At 39.8% G+C, this 18,786-nt stretch overlaps 1 protein-coding gene across 1 annotated transcript in view; it reads right to left on the reverse strand.

The window, feature by feature from the left end:
• The window catches only part of DTX4 (deltex E3 ubiquitin ligase 4), a 443,998-nt gene that overhangs the window by 221,962 nt on the left and 203,250 nt on the right, over nucleotides 1-18,786 (reverse strand). The window contains exon 2 of the mRNA XM_044084062.1: nucleotides 9,044-9,731. Coding sequence (XP_043939997.1) covers nucleotides 9,044-9,731 — 688 coding nt within the window. The remainder of the gene's footprint in view (nucleotides 1-9,043; nucleotides 9,732-18,786) is intronic.

Genomic DNA, 18,786 nt, shown 5'->3' on the forward strand with positions numbered 1-18,786 from the left:
GCCATGGTATAGGCCGAGTTGGAGTAGAGGATCGGCTCCGAACCTATCCAGCAAGAAAGAAGGCGAGAAGAAGACAACTAACATGGAACGTTATGGTAAGAACATAACTTCTTATTATTTTAAGTTTTTAGTTATTGAGCAGATGAACAAGATCCTCAGGGTTGGATCACAAAGGAACATTTGGAGGTTTGTGAATATAAATGGCCGATTATGTTAAATGCAACTAACCACCCTGGATTAAAAGATGCCTTCTCCAGTAATTCTGTTTTAAAAGTGAAACATTATACTGTTTCTAATTGTTCTTAAATTATGTGTTTTTTTATTGGTCGCTCAGTGTTCATGTGATTCTGAATGTAGTATATATTTGTAGTTTTAACTGGTTGCTTTTAGTTCTGATGAAGTTCCAGAAATTACAGGAACAAAAGCAAAGTTTTGAATAAAAGTTTGGTCTTATTGCTGGCTTGTGTCACTACCTTTATCACCACAGGTGTGCTTGCTTTTTAGTCTAGTTAAAGCTCAGTATGAGAAACTTCGTGAAATAATGTGTTTTGCTACACCTACAGTACTAAGCAAAGAGTTTTTCTTTTTCAGTATTCATAGTGAGGAACTTTTAACTACTGTCTGCCTGCTGTTTTTAGTTTTATAACAGTTTAAGCAAGGCAACTAGGGTGTGTTTTGGTATTGCTTTTGTTTTTGTCCCAACCTATTCATTGAGTAAAGTGTGTCTCTAGGACTGTGTACAGATTTTCATCTGAGATATCAAAAGACCTTTACAGAAGTAGTATTACCATGTCTTTGCTTTCCAGTTATATTACTGGCCGTACTGAAAACTTGGGCTTGTTTAAGGATGCTGCTAATATTACTTAACTGTTCCATTTGCACCTTTGAGTTAGTTTAACTCTGTTAAGTCAGTAAGCTGTTTAACGTTAATTCTACCTGGCACTGAAATTCATCTACCAGGTAAGTGCTCTAATTCTAACAATTTCGGACCTATTTACAAGACACTCCCTGCCTCCTTGCTGTTTTGTCCTTCCCCATAACTTAGGATGATTCTGGATGCAAGCAATTTCATCCAGGTTAGCTGCATCATTGACGAACACATCAGTCAGAACCTGACAAATATTCCTTCCTTAGACATCACACTACTGTACACATACTTTGCAACTTCTTAGCATTTCATTCTCTTGCAGAGTAGAAAATTATTTCCTCTTAACCAGTCGTTTGAATGGAACTGAATAAAGGGATTGCTTCTGTCATCTAAGGCAAGTAATAGGTAACATGTTGTCTAGTTCTCTAGCTATGCAGTGAGGAACATAATCTTGATTATGCTCCATAACTCTCCCATCATGAAATCACAACATCTGGTAGCAGAATTGTCACATCTCAGTTATCCGCCTTTCCTTAAGGTTTGGCAGCATGGCAGTTAGAAACCTCACTTCTATTTCCCATGAGGTACATAAGATAAATAGCCTATTTTACCAACCAGTCCTGTTTTTTTTTTTTTTTAGGATCACTTAGGATAGGAAGGCTAGACAAGAGTAGTAAAATCTCTGTGAGGAAATAAGTCCTTTCACTCTGTCACTTTCCCCAGCTTTCCCACATTGGAATGTCACCATTTAATTTAAATTAGAGGTTTCAAGTAATTGCCCATCTAACATAATTGTACTTCCACTTCCTTTCTTAGTAATGATTTTTCTGATTGGAGGTCATCCTTTGCTATCAGATGACTCACCCCATGCTTAACACTTCTGACAGTAATACTGCTTCTCCTGGTTTTCAATTTGAATTTTATTTATTCCATCTAATACAGTAACATTCTTCCCAGAACACTTTTACCCAGATAAGGTCCTACGTGGGGCTAATTATAATTACCTGTCACTTGCTAGTCACTGAAATTCCCCCAGGTTAGGTTGTTAACACATAATCAAGTAGAAATGGTACACATTTGTTTTTCTGATGCAATTTAATTTTTCAGCTGCTTTGTAAATCTTTAAAAAATACAACTTTTCCTGTTAACTTTAGTGGTGTACTCATTTTTATTGTACCTATCACACCTCGAAGAATTACAAAAAGCGTAGTAGAATGTAGCTCACCAAAATTATTTGTGATGAGAGTACATGAATAAACATAACCTTAATGAGTAAATAATTAAGTCATTAAAGCAAGTGGTAAATCATTATGTCAGTGGTGTGCTTGCAAGAAAATCTGGTAAGAAAAAAAGTAGGATGCATACATGGTTATTGGCATTACTAGAGTAAACAAGGTCCACCACAGAGATATATGACTGTTAGACAATGCCCAAACCACCAAATCCCCCCCCACCCCGATCTGACTGATTGAAACACTGCATAAAAAAAAAAGTAAAACTGACTATCTTCATTTTTTTTCCGAACAAAGTACTCCATAGTCTTTAGCTCAAAATGGTTTGTCTGCATAGCTTAAATACTTTAACATGAAATACTACTATCCTAACACATTACAGTAGGATAGTATGTCAGAACAATTTTAACAGAAATTAGCTGTTACACATACAGTGCCTTGATACCACCTTTCACTTATGTGTATTGTTTTGGGATCCATGACCGCATCATCAAATTTCCCTAAATTACATAGTTGTTTTAGAAACTGATTATGTGCTCTGTTAGAAAGTATAAGAAAGTGTGCTTTTGAAGGACACACACATGCACAAAATATTCCTAAATCTGCATACTCTGGTACTTGGTAGCACACTAGTAATGTTGACTCTTTTAACACCATGAGCTTTGTAAGGAATTAAACACCTTACTAGGTCAGTTCATAAATAAGACAGAAGAGTCAGCATTCTCTCAAGGTATGAGCCCAGAAAAACTGGTTAATTGCTAGCAAAGTAATGATGAAAGGTACAAAGTATTTATGATGTATTTTTGCAGAGGAATGCTTCCATTTGTTCAACACTGCACTAAATCGAAGGAAGTTTATTTATGTTGACTGAGAACAGGAGAGGAGCAAGTATGAAGCAGAGGAAATCATTGAGAAAGAGGTAAAGAAAAAGATTATTTTTAGTGAGAAAGTGACATCTAGCTGTCTTTGGATCCATTGCCACCAACAAACCTTAAGTCACATTCTCATTCAACTACTAAAAATAAGAACAAGCCAAATGTGTTAACTACAGTCTGACTTTTTGTTTGTTTCTATAGCTACAGACATTTAAAAATGCATGTTTAAAGCAAATGTGCTTGAAACCATTAGACCATCTTGAAAATGACTGCTGGAATGGCATCGCTTTTGGATATAAAAATTTGCTACAGTCTTGTAATTAAGTGGACAAGTTCTCTCTGACCTTCAGCAATGCCCACTTGTAGCTTCAGAGGTAACTAAAAGAAAAGAAAGTGGCAGCAGATATGGGCCACTTGGCTCCATCTAGTATGCCATTACTCATGTCTGAAGAGTCTGATATTGTACTCTGTTCAGCTTACTTCTTCACATTAACATACCTTTACGTTTGTCCAATACAACTGTGAATTCTTCCACTGTTACTGAAGGCAGAAATACTTCTACAAGACTGTTACAAGCATCAATGACCTTGCAGTAAAAAAACTAATTCCACTCCACATCTTCATCCCTCTTTTTTAATTTTGTACCATTTGTTTGAATGAATTTTTCTTAAAGGTGTTACTTTCCAAAATAATACTGTTTACAATAAGATATTTCAAATCATTATGATATTTCCATTGTTATATATTTTCTTATGTGCAGGCATTTTAAATTACACTAATTTTCCATATAAGACTTTTGGTGCAACATTTATATTGTCAAAGTAACTCTCATCTGAACATCCTCAGTGTTGTTTTTATGTCACTGAAGAGAGGTGACCTCCACACAGCACACAGTGATCAAATTTTGGACTCTCAAATTGTTTACCATGAGGAGTTATAAACTCCTTCTTTAAGTGATGTTGCCTTTCCTTGTATGTCTCAATCTCCTTAAGTTTGCTTACTTCTTTCTTGCTGTGATATTCCACAGGAAGTCATCCAAAATAAATATAGCAAGGTCTATTTCTGCATACAACTGCTGTTATTGATACTTTACCAACCCACAAGTGGTTTGCCCTTTTTACCTTACCAAGTACACAACTTTGCATAAAATCAAAGCTACCGTACATTACAAGATTCCTGTAATCTGTACAGTTTAGCTTGCTCTTACCACAAAAGTCTGTTGCTGAACTTCATATGTTATGCAAAAACACGAACATTTCCTTCCTACAACTCTGCAGTATATGTTGCACAGATATTAACTAAGACAAATTGCTAGATTGGCCTGTATTAACCTTCCATTCCTCTGATGTGACGTTTACTACGTATCTCTGCACAGTTGGTTGTGTGGCAACTTTTTTCCCCTTCCATTCCTCTGATGTGACGTTTACTAAGTATCTCTGCACAGCTGGTTGTGTAGCAACTTTTTTCCAAAACCACACACACACACACACACACACACACACGCTTCAAAAGTAATTTCTGTATTTACATAGCATTAGATTACACTTCTTGTTAAACTCTAGGTAGGCCAACCCCACAGCTCCACTCTAGTTTACAGTTTCAGCTACCTAGCCAACTAAATAAACCAAATTTGTCTCTGACATGACAGTTGACCTGTTTTAACTTGAATTTGTCTTCAGCCTTAAAGTCCCATGGTCTCTTGGTACTAAAAAAGTTTTCCATCAGGATGATTCAGTTATTTTCTTTCTCAAGGGGAGAACAACTGTCCAGCCTGTAGTTTCTTCTCTCATCTGTGCTCTCACATTTAAAAAAATTGAAGTGCGTGTGCCCTCCTCCGGTCCAGGAGGACCTCCCTTCCTTTACATGACTTATTAAAGAGTTATGCAAGTGGTTTAGCGCTTCTTCATTTGCTTCTTACAGAACTTTGAAGTGAATATATCATCTCCCCTCCCATATACAACACAACAGGTTTTGATCAGGTAGCACCTGCACTGCCTACTGACTATTCACAGAAATTTTCAATAACAGTGAAAAAAGGAATGTTATCCAGACCCATCTTCATAGACCCTACCAAGGCTTTCCACTTAGTTGACCACACCATAATCCTAGACCACATCTTTGAAATCGGCATTAACCCTGATGCCGTTCTCCTGTTCCAAAACTACCATTCTACCTGGCAAATCTAGAATAAACTTTAACTCCTCTACCTCAGTCTCCTATCCACTTCTCAGATGAGTTCCTTGATGCGTCATACTTGCTCCTCTCCTGTTCTCAGTTTATATAAATAAACTTCCTTCTGATCTTCCTTTCCGTCAATTTTTTTTTATGTTGATGAACACTATACTGTTTGGAACCAAATAAATCTTTCAAGGTCAACCAAGACCTTCACAATTCAGGATCACAATAACCCCCCCCCCCCCGGTATGTTTCCTCTTTCCAACTTCTTGTCGTCTAGTTAGATCCTCTCTTTCATTTAACTTACATGTAGATAACATTCACAGTAAGATCAACTCTCTCCTTTTCAGGGCACAACAATTATTCTCATTTCTATCCTACTTATCTGGTTTAGTCATTCATAAAGGAATCCTTCACCCCCAGCCTGAACTTGGCCTCCCATTGTTTCCAGGAGCCTTAGCTAAAATGTCATCTATTCTGCAAACCATCTCTAACAAAATTTGCTGGTGCATTAACACTCACACCAGACAAACACTACTACATCACTCGAGAAAAAAATAAATGGCTATCAGCTAAACAAAGGGCAAACCTCCTCCCAGCATCTCAGCTATTCAATGGCTTCATAATCAGACTCTCCCATATTTAACTTCTAAATTAATAAGGCCTGCATCCACTTATCCCCAGTCCAAATAGTACACCTCCAATCATGCTATCTCTAGTCTTGGCCCAAAACTATGGGAATCCCTCCTTCTCAGTCTCAATGACATCCCCTTTTACCTCACACTTCTTAACCTCCTAAAACACATCAGATTATACAACCTAAATCCTCTTGCTTCCCAGCAGGACACATAACATAATCATTCCCCCTTCTGTCTCTCACTCATCCTGACTTGTCACTTAACCCCAGTACTTTGAATTCTCCTTTTTCCTCTTACTTCAAACCTCTCACTTTATTCAACAACATAATGTTTACAAGTCTTTGTATGCAGTGGACTTTTTTGTTGTCTTGTCATGTTTTGCAGTTTAATCCTATGACACATGTACCTTTGTAAACTCATCTAACAATGTCTGCATACTAACCCCAAGCCGAGAGTGAAAATTGTCCAAACTGATCAGTGCTCTGTCCTAATAAATAAATAAATCCTGTTCCATTTTGATATATATATGGTTTCCAGGTACCTGACCTCCTAGCCTCCTTCATGACTCTTAGTGTTGGTTGAGGACATATTTCTGATATTTTAAAATGTAGGTTTGACAACGTAAAGGCCTAAATGTTAGGGATGCTGAGGCACACAACTTCCTTATAAACCTAATAGTGTGCTCTGTTTATCATTAGGGAAGTGTTGTGCTCCAAAGTCAGCCTGGCTCCTCTAGTAGATTCCAGGGACATTCTGTCTGGATCAGCAATGGGGTTCTTGTAAAGGAACTTCTGAGGGCCCTGCACCCTGTAGTATAGTTGGTCTGTTGGGGGGATTCTTACTCCAGGGAAGTAGCATCAAATTATCCTCGGGCTTCCTGGGAAAGATAAATACTTACTGATCTAGGTGGAGGGTAAATCCCAGAAGGTCCATATCTCTTTTCTAGGAATGTATTTTCCATTGGAAATGCTTTTTCATTAAGGAGGAGGTATTTCCAAAGGAAAGGTCACCTAGGGCTGAGTCAGAGACCAAAGTGTTCTCACTATATGTGTATACGATAAGAGTGGAAGGCTGGACCCCAGACACAGAGGGCTGTTTTACATCAGGTTTTAAAACTTTGTAAAAGTTGGAAAAATCCCTGAGGTAGATTAGCCCAGTGTTAGAAAGGCTGTAGGGGTAGACTAGGGACTGTTGACCCACAAAGTGGCAGTTCTTCCTTGGCATACACCTCAGATGTCTGGGTCATTTGATGAAGGGTATCATTGGGGAATTTAGAAACCTTTCAGGGGGATGTCCCTAGGCTCCTATTTCTTAGAAGCAATCACCAAAGTGATGCCACACTCCCCTTGCCTAATAATCAGTTGATGTTCTTCAGCAGATCTCTGGTTGTCTTCTGCTGTCATCTTTGGAGGTTGTTTGGTCCAGTGGAATGTGCTGGGAGCCAGATGTGGTATCATCTTAGGGTATATTACCAAAGGCTTCAGCTGTGACAGATGTCAGAGCTAGGTGCAAGTCAAGCACCTCCATGGAGATGATGTTCTCAGACTAAGAATCCCAAGGAGAATCACACAACTCCCTGCTGTCCCTAGGTGAAATTGTCTAAAATGACTCTTAGTTTCTTTTTGTCAGGTAGGCTTGGATAACTTTACATCTGACCCTGGTAGTCTTGGTTCTGAATCCTGGGCAGGTATCACAGTTATTGACATGTTTTAACCTCATACAATAAACATAATGATTGAAGGAATCTGTTATCTGCAGGCAAACCAATTATCATTAACAGGGGCAGATGTGCCCTTCACCTTTGAGCTAGGCATATACATCACAGACATCTAGCTAATCTTTTTCAGAAAAGTTTTCAGACAATAAAAGGCTCTATAGAAAAAGTGAAATAGAAGGTTACCAGTGCAATACTTCACTGTTCTACTTGAAGCCATAATTGAAATACTTATGAATATACTTTCTGTGCAGAATGGCTAACTGTACATTAGTGAACACAGCAAGAAAGAAGTGAAGATGATGCTGAAGGGCTTCACATGTATACCAAACATGTGAAGTCATCTGAAGTGAAGAGATGTTATCCCGGCCAAGGGGGAAGGGTGCTCAGCTGTAAAAATCTGGCTGGATATTAGACCTCAGCCTGACGCATAGATCTCAAAATGTATGACTGCAACAGTGATGCACACAATCATCTTCTAGTACTGTGTGGCCTTTTATATGCTCTTCTAACTAAGGTCTAATATGTACGTGTATTCTTTCTATGATGCCTTTCCCACAGTACAGTCTTCCTTCATTCATTTCACCCATGTTACTAGCAAATACCTTGCTGTTCTGTTTTATCCCCCTGCAATAATCAACCTCTAACAACTGAACCTCCCAGTAATAATCATTTCCTTTTGTGGTTCTATGCTGTCTGCTTGATCTCTCTTGTGAAAGTGTCTTGTCATCCTCCCTACTCTCCCTTAATAGTGACAATTGATGGATGCCCTACATTTCTCATTCTGTGCTACACCATGTGTTCTGAATCTCTGAAGACTTCTTGTATTATCCTTGTTTTATGCCACTCTGCTTGTACAGAACCTCAGATATAGTATAGTTGCAAAAGAATTATGGAGCAGTAATACTAGAAGGTCATGTTTATTAGCATGTTCAGCGTGGATTGTAGATGAATAGAAAAACAAGAACTGACATCAGTAAACTACTTGGTGATAAAAATTATTTGCATTAAACATTTTAGTTAATAAACTATGTAAACCAGATTTGTAAAAAACACTAATGCATTAGAATGATCAGCTGCCACACAAACAGACAAGCTGGGCCCAAGTTTACCATTTTGTCTTAGAAGTTCCTCTCATACATACGTGCAGAGGATTACTCATATTGCATTTTTATTTTTTTATTTTTTTTTATTTATTTATTTTTATTTAACATTTGTTGACCGGGAATGTCTGACTAGGTTCCACAGAGCCTGTTTTCAGCGGAGGCCCGGGGAGAAATGCTCCAGATTGCAAAGACAGTGCTGAGATTTGTTCAAAGTTTCTACTTTATGCTTTTACTCTAGATAGCTTTATTCATTAGTAGAACGCACATCATTCACCGTCCCTTTTCAAAGGTCCATCACATGTAGGGGATAGTAATACCGCCAGAAAAAAAAAAAAAAAAAAAAAACATATGGCCTACTTTTGTGTACACGTCTTAGCAAATCAACATAAATCAAAATATTTCTGTTTTTAAGGGGATTATAAATTTTCCACTTACCCAGCGGCGATAAGAGCTCGTGACTGAGCAATGGCAAGTCTTTGAAGATTTGGATGGTTGAGGTAGTTCTGGCTGTTTTTTCCTCCAGTTCCATTTGAGTTTGCCCCTCGGGGGCTGCTGGCCACCTTTGATAGAGCTGGGGTACTGGCTGCTTGTGGTCTTACTGTCTTGGATAATGTCTGTCCTCCAATTGCCTTTAAGGGGCTCCTGACAGTTCCACTCTGTTGAGAGCCTACAGTTTTGTTAGAAGACACTTTTCTTCCTTGTAAAGTGAGTGAGGAACCAGGAACTGTTGCTGCTTTCACACTCATGACAAGCAGACACTGTTGGCATGTACAAGGCTGTGAGTTTGAGGTTGTTGTGGTACTAGTGGCGGGCCATGACTGTGACTTTTGTAGGGTGCCCATCACCACAGGGTATGAAGTGTCTGTGCGGCGGTGGATCCGACGCCTACGTTGTGTCTGTTTGTTAATCTGGCTCATACTAGTAAAGTCAATGATGTAACAGAAACCAATGGATGTCAGGTCAACCCAGGGATGTTGCTTTTCATAGGCATGTTGGATAGTGATGCAGATGTCCATGTCATAGGGTGTCCAAGTGCCATTATCATTCTCCCATTCCCATATAATCCCTCTCCCTGGTGCTGATGTTGGATCATAGAAGCTTCTACGTACAGGTCGTATGGTGCCTGTAAAGAAATACGCATTAATTATACTTTTAACTCTTGGGAAGATATATAAGCAGGTATTAAAAAGTATCCAAGTTTAAATATTTAACCTATATTCACAAGTACCTTGAAGACAGCAGTACAAATTCATTTAACACTGTATATGATAGATTAAAAACAGAAACCATAGTCTACGGGTTACTCTGTGAATGACGCACTACAGTGAGCAACATTTAGTTTCATTACATCTGTATCTTTTATGGCTCACTGGCTCCACTTTTTTGGGACATTTTCACTGTTTTGTCACACATTTTAAACTGTGTATAAAAAGCTGCCCATTTTTGTACATACTGTTTTATTTTTAGTGGAAAATCATGCACTTGACAGCACAAAGCCATTAATGTAATGGTACATGGTCATATGATGTGCTAACCAATTAAAATTTTCTTCTTGAAACTTAACAGGAGTAAATTATTCCTTCATCAGTTCCAAAACAGAATTGCTCAGCAGTGTGCCTGCTTAATTCAAAGCCTGTCACAAGCTTTGGAGAATACATCTTAAATCACAAGCAAAGAAAAACAGGAACCATTATGTAAGCACTTCTTAAATAAATCCACAGCTGTTTCTTATTCTTACTGCTGCATACAGTTAAAACTTCAACATATGAATGCTGTATTCAAGTTTTGCAATTAAAGATCCATAATCTTGTCAGAATGGGTTTAGTGTATTAAAGATTTTCCTTAGATGCTGGAAAAACTTTATGTGGCAATTTTTTTCTTTTGTAAACATTGCCATACTAGCCCTTTTATTTGTTAAATACAGGAGCTGGAAGTGGTAGAAGTGGAATCTGTTTAAACACAGGCAGGCTGTTACTGCAGTTGATCTCCACAGCTCTTCCGTCCTGCTTCCTCTGTTCACAGAATAACAGAATGCAGTCACTTATCACTAATAAAATGTAACAACAGCTGCCTCTTTGCAGAAAACTGTATGAGCATAGCAAGGAGCTATTATGTACACACACACAACACTTCTTTGCTCTTTTCACACACTGTCATTGGTTTTCAAGAGCAGTTACTTGAAATCACTCATAACCTACTTCCACACATAGCACACAAATACTCTTTGAATGTGTACACCTAAAATGTAATCTGTGCATAGTTATTAAAGGTTGTATTCACAGCAATGTGTTTCAGTTAATGTCTGAAAAATATTTACGTAGTCATCCCCTTTCAATATTAAGCATATTTCTAAATACAAACAGTATTAAGAAATTCTTGCTAGCAGATTATTGCTCACTTAATCTCCACTTTATACATCTTATAAAGCTGTTCACTGCTGCTGTCTTTATTTACTGACTTGAAAAAAGGAGTTAGGAAACATAATGACACTTCTATTAAGCATACACAGTGGGGGCATTATTCCCCTCTTCACAACGCCATCCAACTTAATTTAACTAATTATACCAGAAACAACCAGAGCAATCATACCAAAAATTAAAAATTATACTGTAAAATCAAATACATTAATGAATGATGTGGTTTTATTAAATCATAATGCTAACTGCTATACCTTCACCTAACTGCTATATTTAAAAAAAAATAAACCCCAACTGTATCACAGTTTATGTATTTGGTGACCAAAGAAACAGAGGCAAAATAATGTATACTCAACCCATGCTAAGGCATTTGTAGACTGCATACCTTGCAACAGAAACTCAGTACTTTGAAACTGCATTAATTAATACTTATAAATACTGATTCATGATCACTGAACATTCATGTTTTAAGAGCATTTGATGCCTATTACTTAAAGGGGGAAAAAAACAGATAACTGCATTACACTAACAGCCTTGAATCAGATGGTGCAACTAGGCTTTCAGCATTAAATATCAGCTTAATTCCTTTGAGTATTCTATAGACAATATGGCAGAGCTGACACTAACACTAGAAGACCTTTGCAGCTACCCAGGGCGTGGTGCTGGCTAGGAGGCCCGGCATGGTTTAACAAAAAAAAAAAAAAAAAAAAAAAAAAAATGCTCTGCTTTAAAATAAGAAATAACTGCTCCACTTTTGCTTTAAGAAAGAAAGAAAGAAAAAAAAAACTGTATGAGACAGCAACACAGTGTCACCACAAAACTATACTGGAAGACTTGAGTAACAGCTCACAGGCTGTGCATCAGCTCATACTATACGTCCAGAACAGGAGACTCGAGTAACAGCTATGTGCAGTAGCAGCCAGCCAGTGATGAGTGTGCGTCCAGACTGTGGAAGATGTGAAGAGTGCAGTAGCAGTCAGCACCGGCAAAGAGCAGCAGCCAGAAATCAACAGAAAGTGTGTGCGTGCATTTGTGAAACTCTAATTTGAAGTTTATATTATAGAGTGCCGTAACAGCCAACATGGGTGTGTGTGTGCGGGTGTGTGTGTATAAGTGAAATGCCCCAGTTAGGGGTATTGCCTATTCAAGTGACTTTGTTAAGGGTCAAACCCCACACCTTAACTATTGGGAGCTAAAAGCTTTACTCCTCCACACAAACTACCAGGCCTTCTTTAACTTTTGTTTTTTAATTACTAAAGTTTGCAGTCTGTTAATGTCAGTGTCAACATTTTGTTCATAGTCAGGGTCAGTGGTGTAACAGGATAGTACACTGTCCTTTGGTGCAGAAGCCTGTGGGTTCTATCACGCTAATTAATTAGTTTGATTGCTGTCACTGCTGTGTGGCATAAAAGGAGGGTGCTGCACTCCCAAGTGTGTTGTCCTTTGGGTGTGATGTTAAATAAGGTGTCATCTGCTTGGTAGTAGAGGTGGATGTAAAAGATCTCACAGCACTTATCGAAAAGAGCAAGTTAAGTTCCTTGGTGCCCAGGCCAAACTTCCTCTAGAAGTATAAATACCACCTTAGGTCTCCCCTGAAAGGGGCCAATAAAGGTTAAGGGGTTAATAAAGGAATAAATAAATAAAATACATGTTGATGCAAAACATGTTACTCTGATTATCTGTTCCCTGTTTTGCAGAACATCTCTAATTTTGCCCTGTCACTGAACAAGTCAGTTAACCAAACAGTATTTTGGGGCAACTGGAAATTTGATCTAGGCTCCTGAATGGTTCCCTGGACTGCAAGCCTCCTAACTACTTATGAACCACATTACTTACAATGTAAAAGAAGAAAACTGATTGTAGTAAACAGCAGCAGCATCATATGAGCCACATTCTGTGGATGTGATACTTGGCCTCCTTGTTCTGTTAAGTGTTGGCAGTGTGTTTATTGTTTAACTGTGAATAACTTGGACAGTATGAAGTCTGTGAGTTTAATTTTTTAATTTAGCTTGTTTTTTTGTAGGCACGCTGGTATGAAATGCAGTGTGTTTGGGCTACAACAGCTTGTCTAGCAATTAGTGCAGATGAGTAAAGGTATGATCTGTTAAAGAGCTGCTTCCTGTAGTAAATGGTTTGATTCCCTCAGCCTTTGTCTTCTATGTGACTCTGACAAGTTACTTCACAAGGCAGTCCTCTTGGGCTGCTCCTGAAAAAGGGACACGTGTTCAGTGGGGTGTCCTAGGCTGTTAATAAATGTGTTACACATTTGTCTTTTGAATTCCTGCACCCTTCTCATACCTATTAATTAGCACTTCACTGTATGCTAACCCACCATGACTCTTGTAGTTTAATGGGTTGCCAGATGCATTTTCATTAAATATGATTTTCAAGGGAAAAGAAGTTTACCATTTCTCATGCTAAATCTTTTTCAATGAGAGAGTATTTTGTTAAGAAAATAGCTCTTGGTGTTTTTTCTGTAAAAACTGAAATAAAAGCTTTACAGTGAAAAACTTCTCAAAAGCCGATTTCACACTTCTAAAAACTAGTGTGGTCTCCTTTAAGGCCCCTGAGCCAGTGGTAAACATTACTCAAACCGCTGAATCACTTACAAATGCCTTCTACCAGCACCTACAGGACTGCATGGATCAGGCAATCCAAAACAAAACTAAGACTCTCTGTACCAAAGGCAAGCGTCCAGTCTGGTGGACCCCAGCCATAAACAAGCTCTACAACAAAAGGAGGAAGCTACTACAAGATAGAGCAAAATCTTTGAAAGGTAAGACACCTTTGATCATTATAAGTAAAAAACTAAGAGCTCTCATAAAATCATCCAAGGCAAATTTTGAGAGAAAAATCGCCAAGGACTCTAAAGACAATCATAAGGCCTTCTTTAGCTATGTTAGAAACCTAGGAGGAAACTCCCAGATATGCTCAGAATTAGTTCAAAATGATGTGCAAATTACTGAACCTACACACATTGCCAACATACTGGCTGACAGGTTCAGTGCAAACTTCTTCCTCCCCAAAAGAAGAGATATCTATTCCAGAGGATTGTAGCCCCCCAAACATCTCCAACGCCCAGGTGAGAACTGCCCTCACTAAGGCAAAAAACACAGCATCCATGGGACCGGATGGTGTCCCCGGCTGTGTGCTTCATGAACTCAACGAGGAATTAAACCCACAGTTAGGACAGCTGTTTAATCTTAGCCTCACCTCAGGATACGTACCCAAGGAGTGGCGCACGGCGACTGTGGTCCCACTTCATAAGGGCGGTGCCTCCACAGACCCTGGAAATTACCGCCCATTAGCTTGACAAGCCTTAACTGCAAAGCCATGGAGAGGATCATAATGGAACTCATAAATAAAGACATAGGGAACTTGCAGACTTTGGATCCAACCCAGTTTGGCTTTGTCAAAGGCAGATCCTGCCTCTTAAACTTGGTTGACTTTTTCGAGACAGTCACCAAGGCCATTGATGAGGGAAAGGCAGTCCATACAGCCTACCTCGACCTGGCAAAGGCCTTCACACAATACCCCACTCAGGTATCATCGAAAAACTCATCAGCTTGAATGTAAACCCATACATCACAAGATGGGTTGCAAACTGGCTAAATGACAGAACCCACAGGGTCAGAGTTGCTGGAGCCATGTCAGACTCAAAGCCTGTCACAAGTGGTGTCCCACAGGGCTCAGTCCTGGGTCCACTCTTGTTCGGCATCTACTTTTCTGAAATACAAGCAAACACAGGAGGGTTATGGCTGACAAAGTTTGCAGATGACTGCAAACTGGGCGCCATAGTCGAAAACACATCTGATACAGATATCCTCCAGAAGGGCCTCACAGAAATGGATAACTGGTGCCAGAGCCATGGCCTGAAGTTAAACGCCAAAAAATGCATAGTCATACCCTTCGGGAAAAACAAGGTTACCCCTAGCTACCATATAGGTGGCAATCCACTGAGCACAGAAAAAGTCATCAGGGATCTGGGGACCCAAGTTGACAGTAGCCTTCGCTTGACACTCATGTTGCTAAAGTAGTTAGGAAAACCTTCTATATCGCCCACCTGATCATGAAGGGATTCACATCTAGATCAAGGGAGGTCATCGTCCCCCTGTACTCATCACTCATTAGACCTATGATTGAGTACAATGCCCCGTTCAGAATGTATCTGACCAGACACCTGCTGCAGCTTGAAAGGCCCCAAAAGTTCCTCACCAAAAGGATAAAGGGTCTCAAAAATATGTCTTATGCTGCCCGACTGAAAGAACTCCAGCTCTATTCAGTCTCATACCGCTTGCTCAGAGGTGACCTGTGCCTGACATATAAGGCCATGTCAAACCCAGATTTGATGAATATGCTTCACCTCAAAAAATCTAGATCCCTCAGAACCACAAGGGCGGGAGACTTAAACCTTGACATGGTTATAAATAGATCGTGCTGGAGGGACAGATTCATCACCCAGAGACTCCCTATGCTGTGGAACAAAATTCCGGCACATGTGAGGCAGAGCACCTCGCTGGCCTTGTTCAAGAGGAATCTTGACCAATGGATGGGAGATGGCAGATATACCCCAGGGATTACTTCAGTGTTACTGCTTGACAGAGGCACAGAAAAATGATAGGCATAGTTTTTATTCAAACTAAAGGGGTGGCGAAAGCCACATAACTATGGGCTAGGCTTATAAATGCCCTTGGGCAGATAGCCTAGTATGAACCTATGAACCTATATCTCTGAGATAATTGTAAAAGTAAAGAAGAATACAGCTTCTATGGGACCTGACAATATCCCTGGATGTGTTCTACATGAACTACAGAGTGAACTGGCACCTCACCTATGTGCCCTGTTCAAGCACAGCCTCACCTCTGGCTTTGTCCCTACCAAATGGTGCACTGCTACAGTCATCCCTCTCCACAAAGGAGGAGTGACTACAGACCCTGAGAACTATCGCCCCATTAGCCTGACGAGTCTGATATCCAAAGCTATGGAACGCATCATCATAGACCTAATAAACAAGGATATAGGGAAGCTCCAAACTCTGGATCCTACAGAGTTTGGTTTTGTGAAGGGTAGATCATGCCTGCCCAACTTGGTTGACTTCTTTGAGTCAGTCACCAGAGCTGTGGATGAAGGCAAGGTGGTTCATGCAGCCTACCTTGATCTGGCCAAGAACTTTGATACCATTCCTCACTCAGGAATCATAGAAAAACTCACTAATCTAGGCATCAACCCCTTTATCACTAGGTGGGTTGCAAACTGGCTCAGAGATAGAACCCACAATGTGAAAGTAGCTGTCTCCAAGTCAGACTGCAGACCAGTCACAACTCACAAGTGGAGTCCCACAGGGTTCAGTCCTGGGTCCTCTCCTGTTTGGTATCTACTTCTCTGAAGTCCAGGCCAACATGAAGGGACTTTGACTGACAAAGTTCACAGACGATTGCAAGTTGGGAGCTATTATTAACTCCACAAGTGATGTTGACATCCTACAGAAAGGCCTCACTGAGACCAACGACTGGTGTCAGAACCGTGGCCTTAAGCTCAATGCCAAAAAGTGTGTCATAATCCCCCTTGGGAAAAATCCTGTTCCCTTGAATTACCACATCGATGGTAGTCCACTAAACACTACAGGCATTATAAGAGATCTGGGAACACAGGTTGACAGCAACCTCTCTTTTGACCACCACATTGCCACTGTGGTCAGAAAGTCTTTCTATGTGACACTCCTCATTACTAAGGGTTTTGCATTCAGGAAGAAAGAGGTCATAGTATCCTTCTATTCTTCCCTCATTAGGCCAATCATCGAGTACAATGCCCCATTTGGTATGTACCTCACTAGACACCTGCAACAACTGGAGGGGCCACAAAAGTACCTCACAAAGAAGAACTTAGGCCTTAAACACTTGTCCTATATGGACAGACTCAAAAAAATTCAACTATTCTCTGTCTCATATCGCCTACTTAGAGGTGATCTCTGCTTGACTTACAAAGCCATGTCTGACCCAGCTCTGTTAGAAATGCTACATCTAAAGAAATCCAAATCCCTCCACACCACACACTCCAGATACCTCAACCTCATTACCACAATCAACAGAACATGCTGGACGGACAGGTTCATAACCCAGAGACTGCCCATGCTCTGGAATAGACTTCCTATACATGTCAAGCAGAGCACCTCACAGAGAAATCTTGAGGATTGGAAGGGAAATAAAAAATTCACCTCGGGGATCACTCCAATGGCTCTACTTGACAGAGGCACTGGGAACTAAGGTCAAGTGGCACGATGCTAGGGTAATCCTATGGGCTAGGCTTGTAAAGGCTCCAGGGCCATTAGCCTAGTAAACATTTATTTATTTATTTCAGTTTGATTACCGGGGAAGTCCACTGGGTCACGAAGTATCCATTTTCAGTGGAGGCCCGGGGAGAAAAGCTCCAAAGGCAGTACAATCAAGGTTACAAATGCACAAGATAAAATACAACAGAAATGTCCAAACAATAAATATGCATAGTAAGAACAGTGCAAAATAATAAAAACATCAATTTTTTTTTTTTTTTTTTTTTTTACATAATTTGCAATATTTTCCTCATTACAGTCAACTGAGATTTGGCTAAATCATTTTGGGAATTAGAAATGAAATCAGAGAGCAGATATGTGCAGGGGTAGAGAGTGGCTTAGTGTAGAAAATCCCTACAATTTATATAGGGTGAAAGCAAGAACATTTCCATTTGGATGATAGGTATGAGTAGAGTTGGGTCTTGAAGTATTCCGTGTTAGGTATAGTCCTAAGTGAAGGAGGGAGAGAGTTCCATTTTTTGCCTAGAGAGAAGGATAGTAGTAGCTGGCCAGTGGAATGTTTAGGTCTGGGAATGGAGATTAGGTTTTGGTGTTCTGATCTCAATGATCATTTAGGGATGTAAGGGGGAAGGATGTTGGATAAAGCAGGGCATTTTTCTGGGTAGAATATTAATTTGTGAGCAGTTGTTATTTGAAGATAGTCAAGGTGGTTAGGGAGAGATTGAAGGGTAAGGTAGTGGTGGGTTGAGGTTTTGGATTTAGTGGCGAATTTAGAGATCTTATTATAGCAAGCTTCAAGTTTAGAGGTGAGGGAAGCAGACAGATTAGTTAGTAGAGGGGCACCATAAAGGAGAGAGGGAAGGAGGTAGGTGGTTGCTAAGGTGTGCCTAGAGGAGTTTGAAAGAAATAGATTATTTCTGTAGAGCATGCCTATCTTTTGGTGTTTTTTTTTTATATTTTGTTGTAAGTGGAGATCGAATTTGAGGTGTTCATCAATGTTAATGCCAAGGAGTTTAGCGGAAGGGACCACTTCTATAGGAGAGTTGGTTTGGCTTAGGACATTGAAAGTGATTTTGTCAAAGGAAGAAGCCTTGGTAGGATGGAAAATTAGTATTTTAGATTTATTGGAGTTGAGGGAGAGATGGTTTTTGTGCATCCAGTTTTCTGTAGTGGAAAAAGCTATTTGTGTTTTGGACAGAAGTTCAGGAAAGTTGGGGGCGGCACAAACTAAGGTAGAGTCATCAGCGTATTGGATGACTGTAGTGCCAGGGAGGGCAGTGTGAAGTTTATTTATGAAGATGTTGAAAAGTATGGGACCGAGGATGGATCCCTGAGGAACTCCGGTAGGAGTAGGTAAAAAGGAAGAGGTAGAGTCCTTCCATCTGACAGCCTGAGATCTGTCAGAAAGGTAACTGGAGAACCAGGAAAGAGTATTAGGGGAGAGATTAAGGTTGGAGAGATGAGAGAAGGTG

The sequence above is a fragment of the Protopterus annectens genome, chromosome 9.part0, assembly GCF_019279795.1.
Source record: "Protopterus annectens isolate FY-2018-M chromosome 9.part0, PAN1.0, whole genome shotgun sequence".
Taxonomy (NCBI): Eukaryota; Metazoa; Chordata; order Ceratodontiformes; family Protopteridae; genus Protopterus; species Protopterus annectens.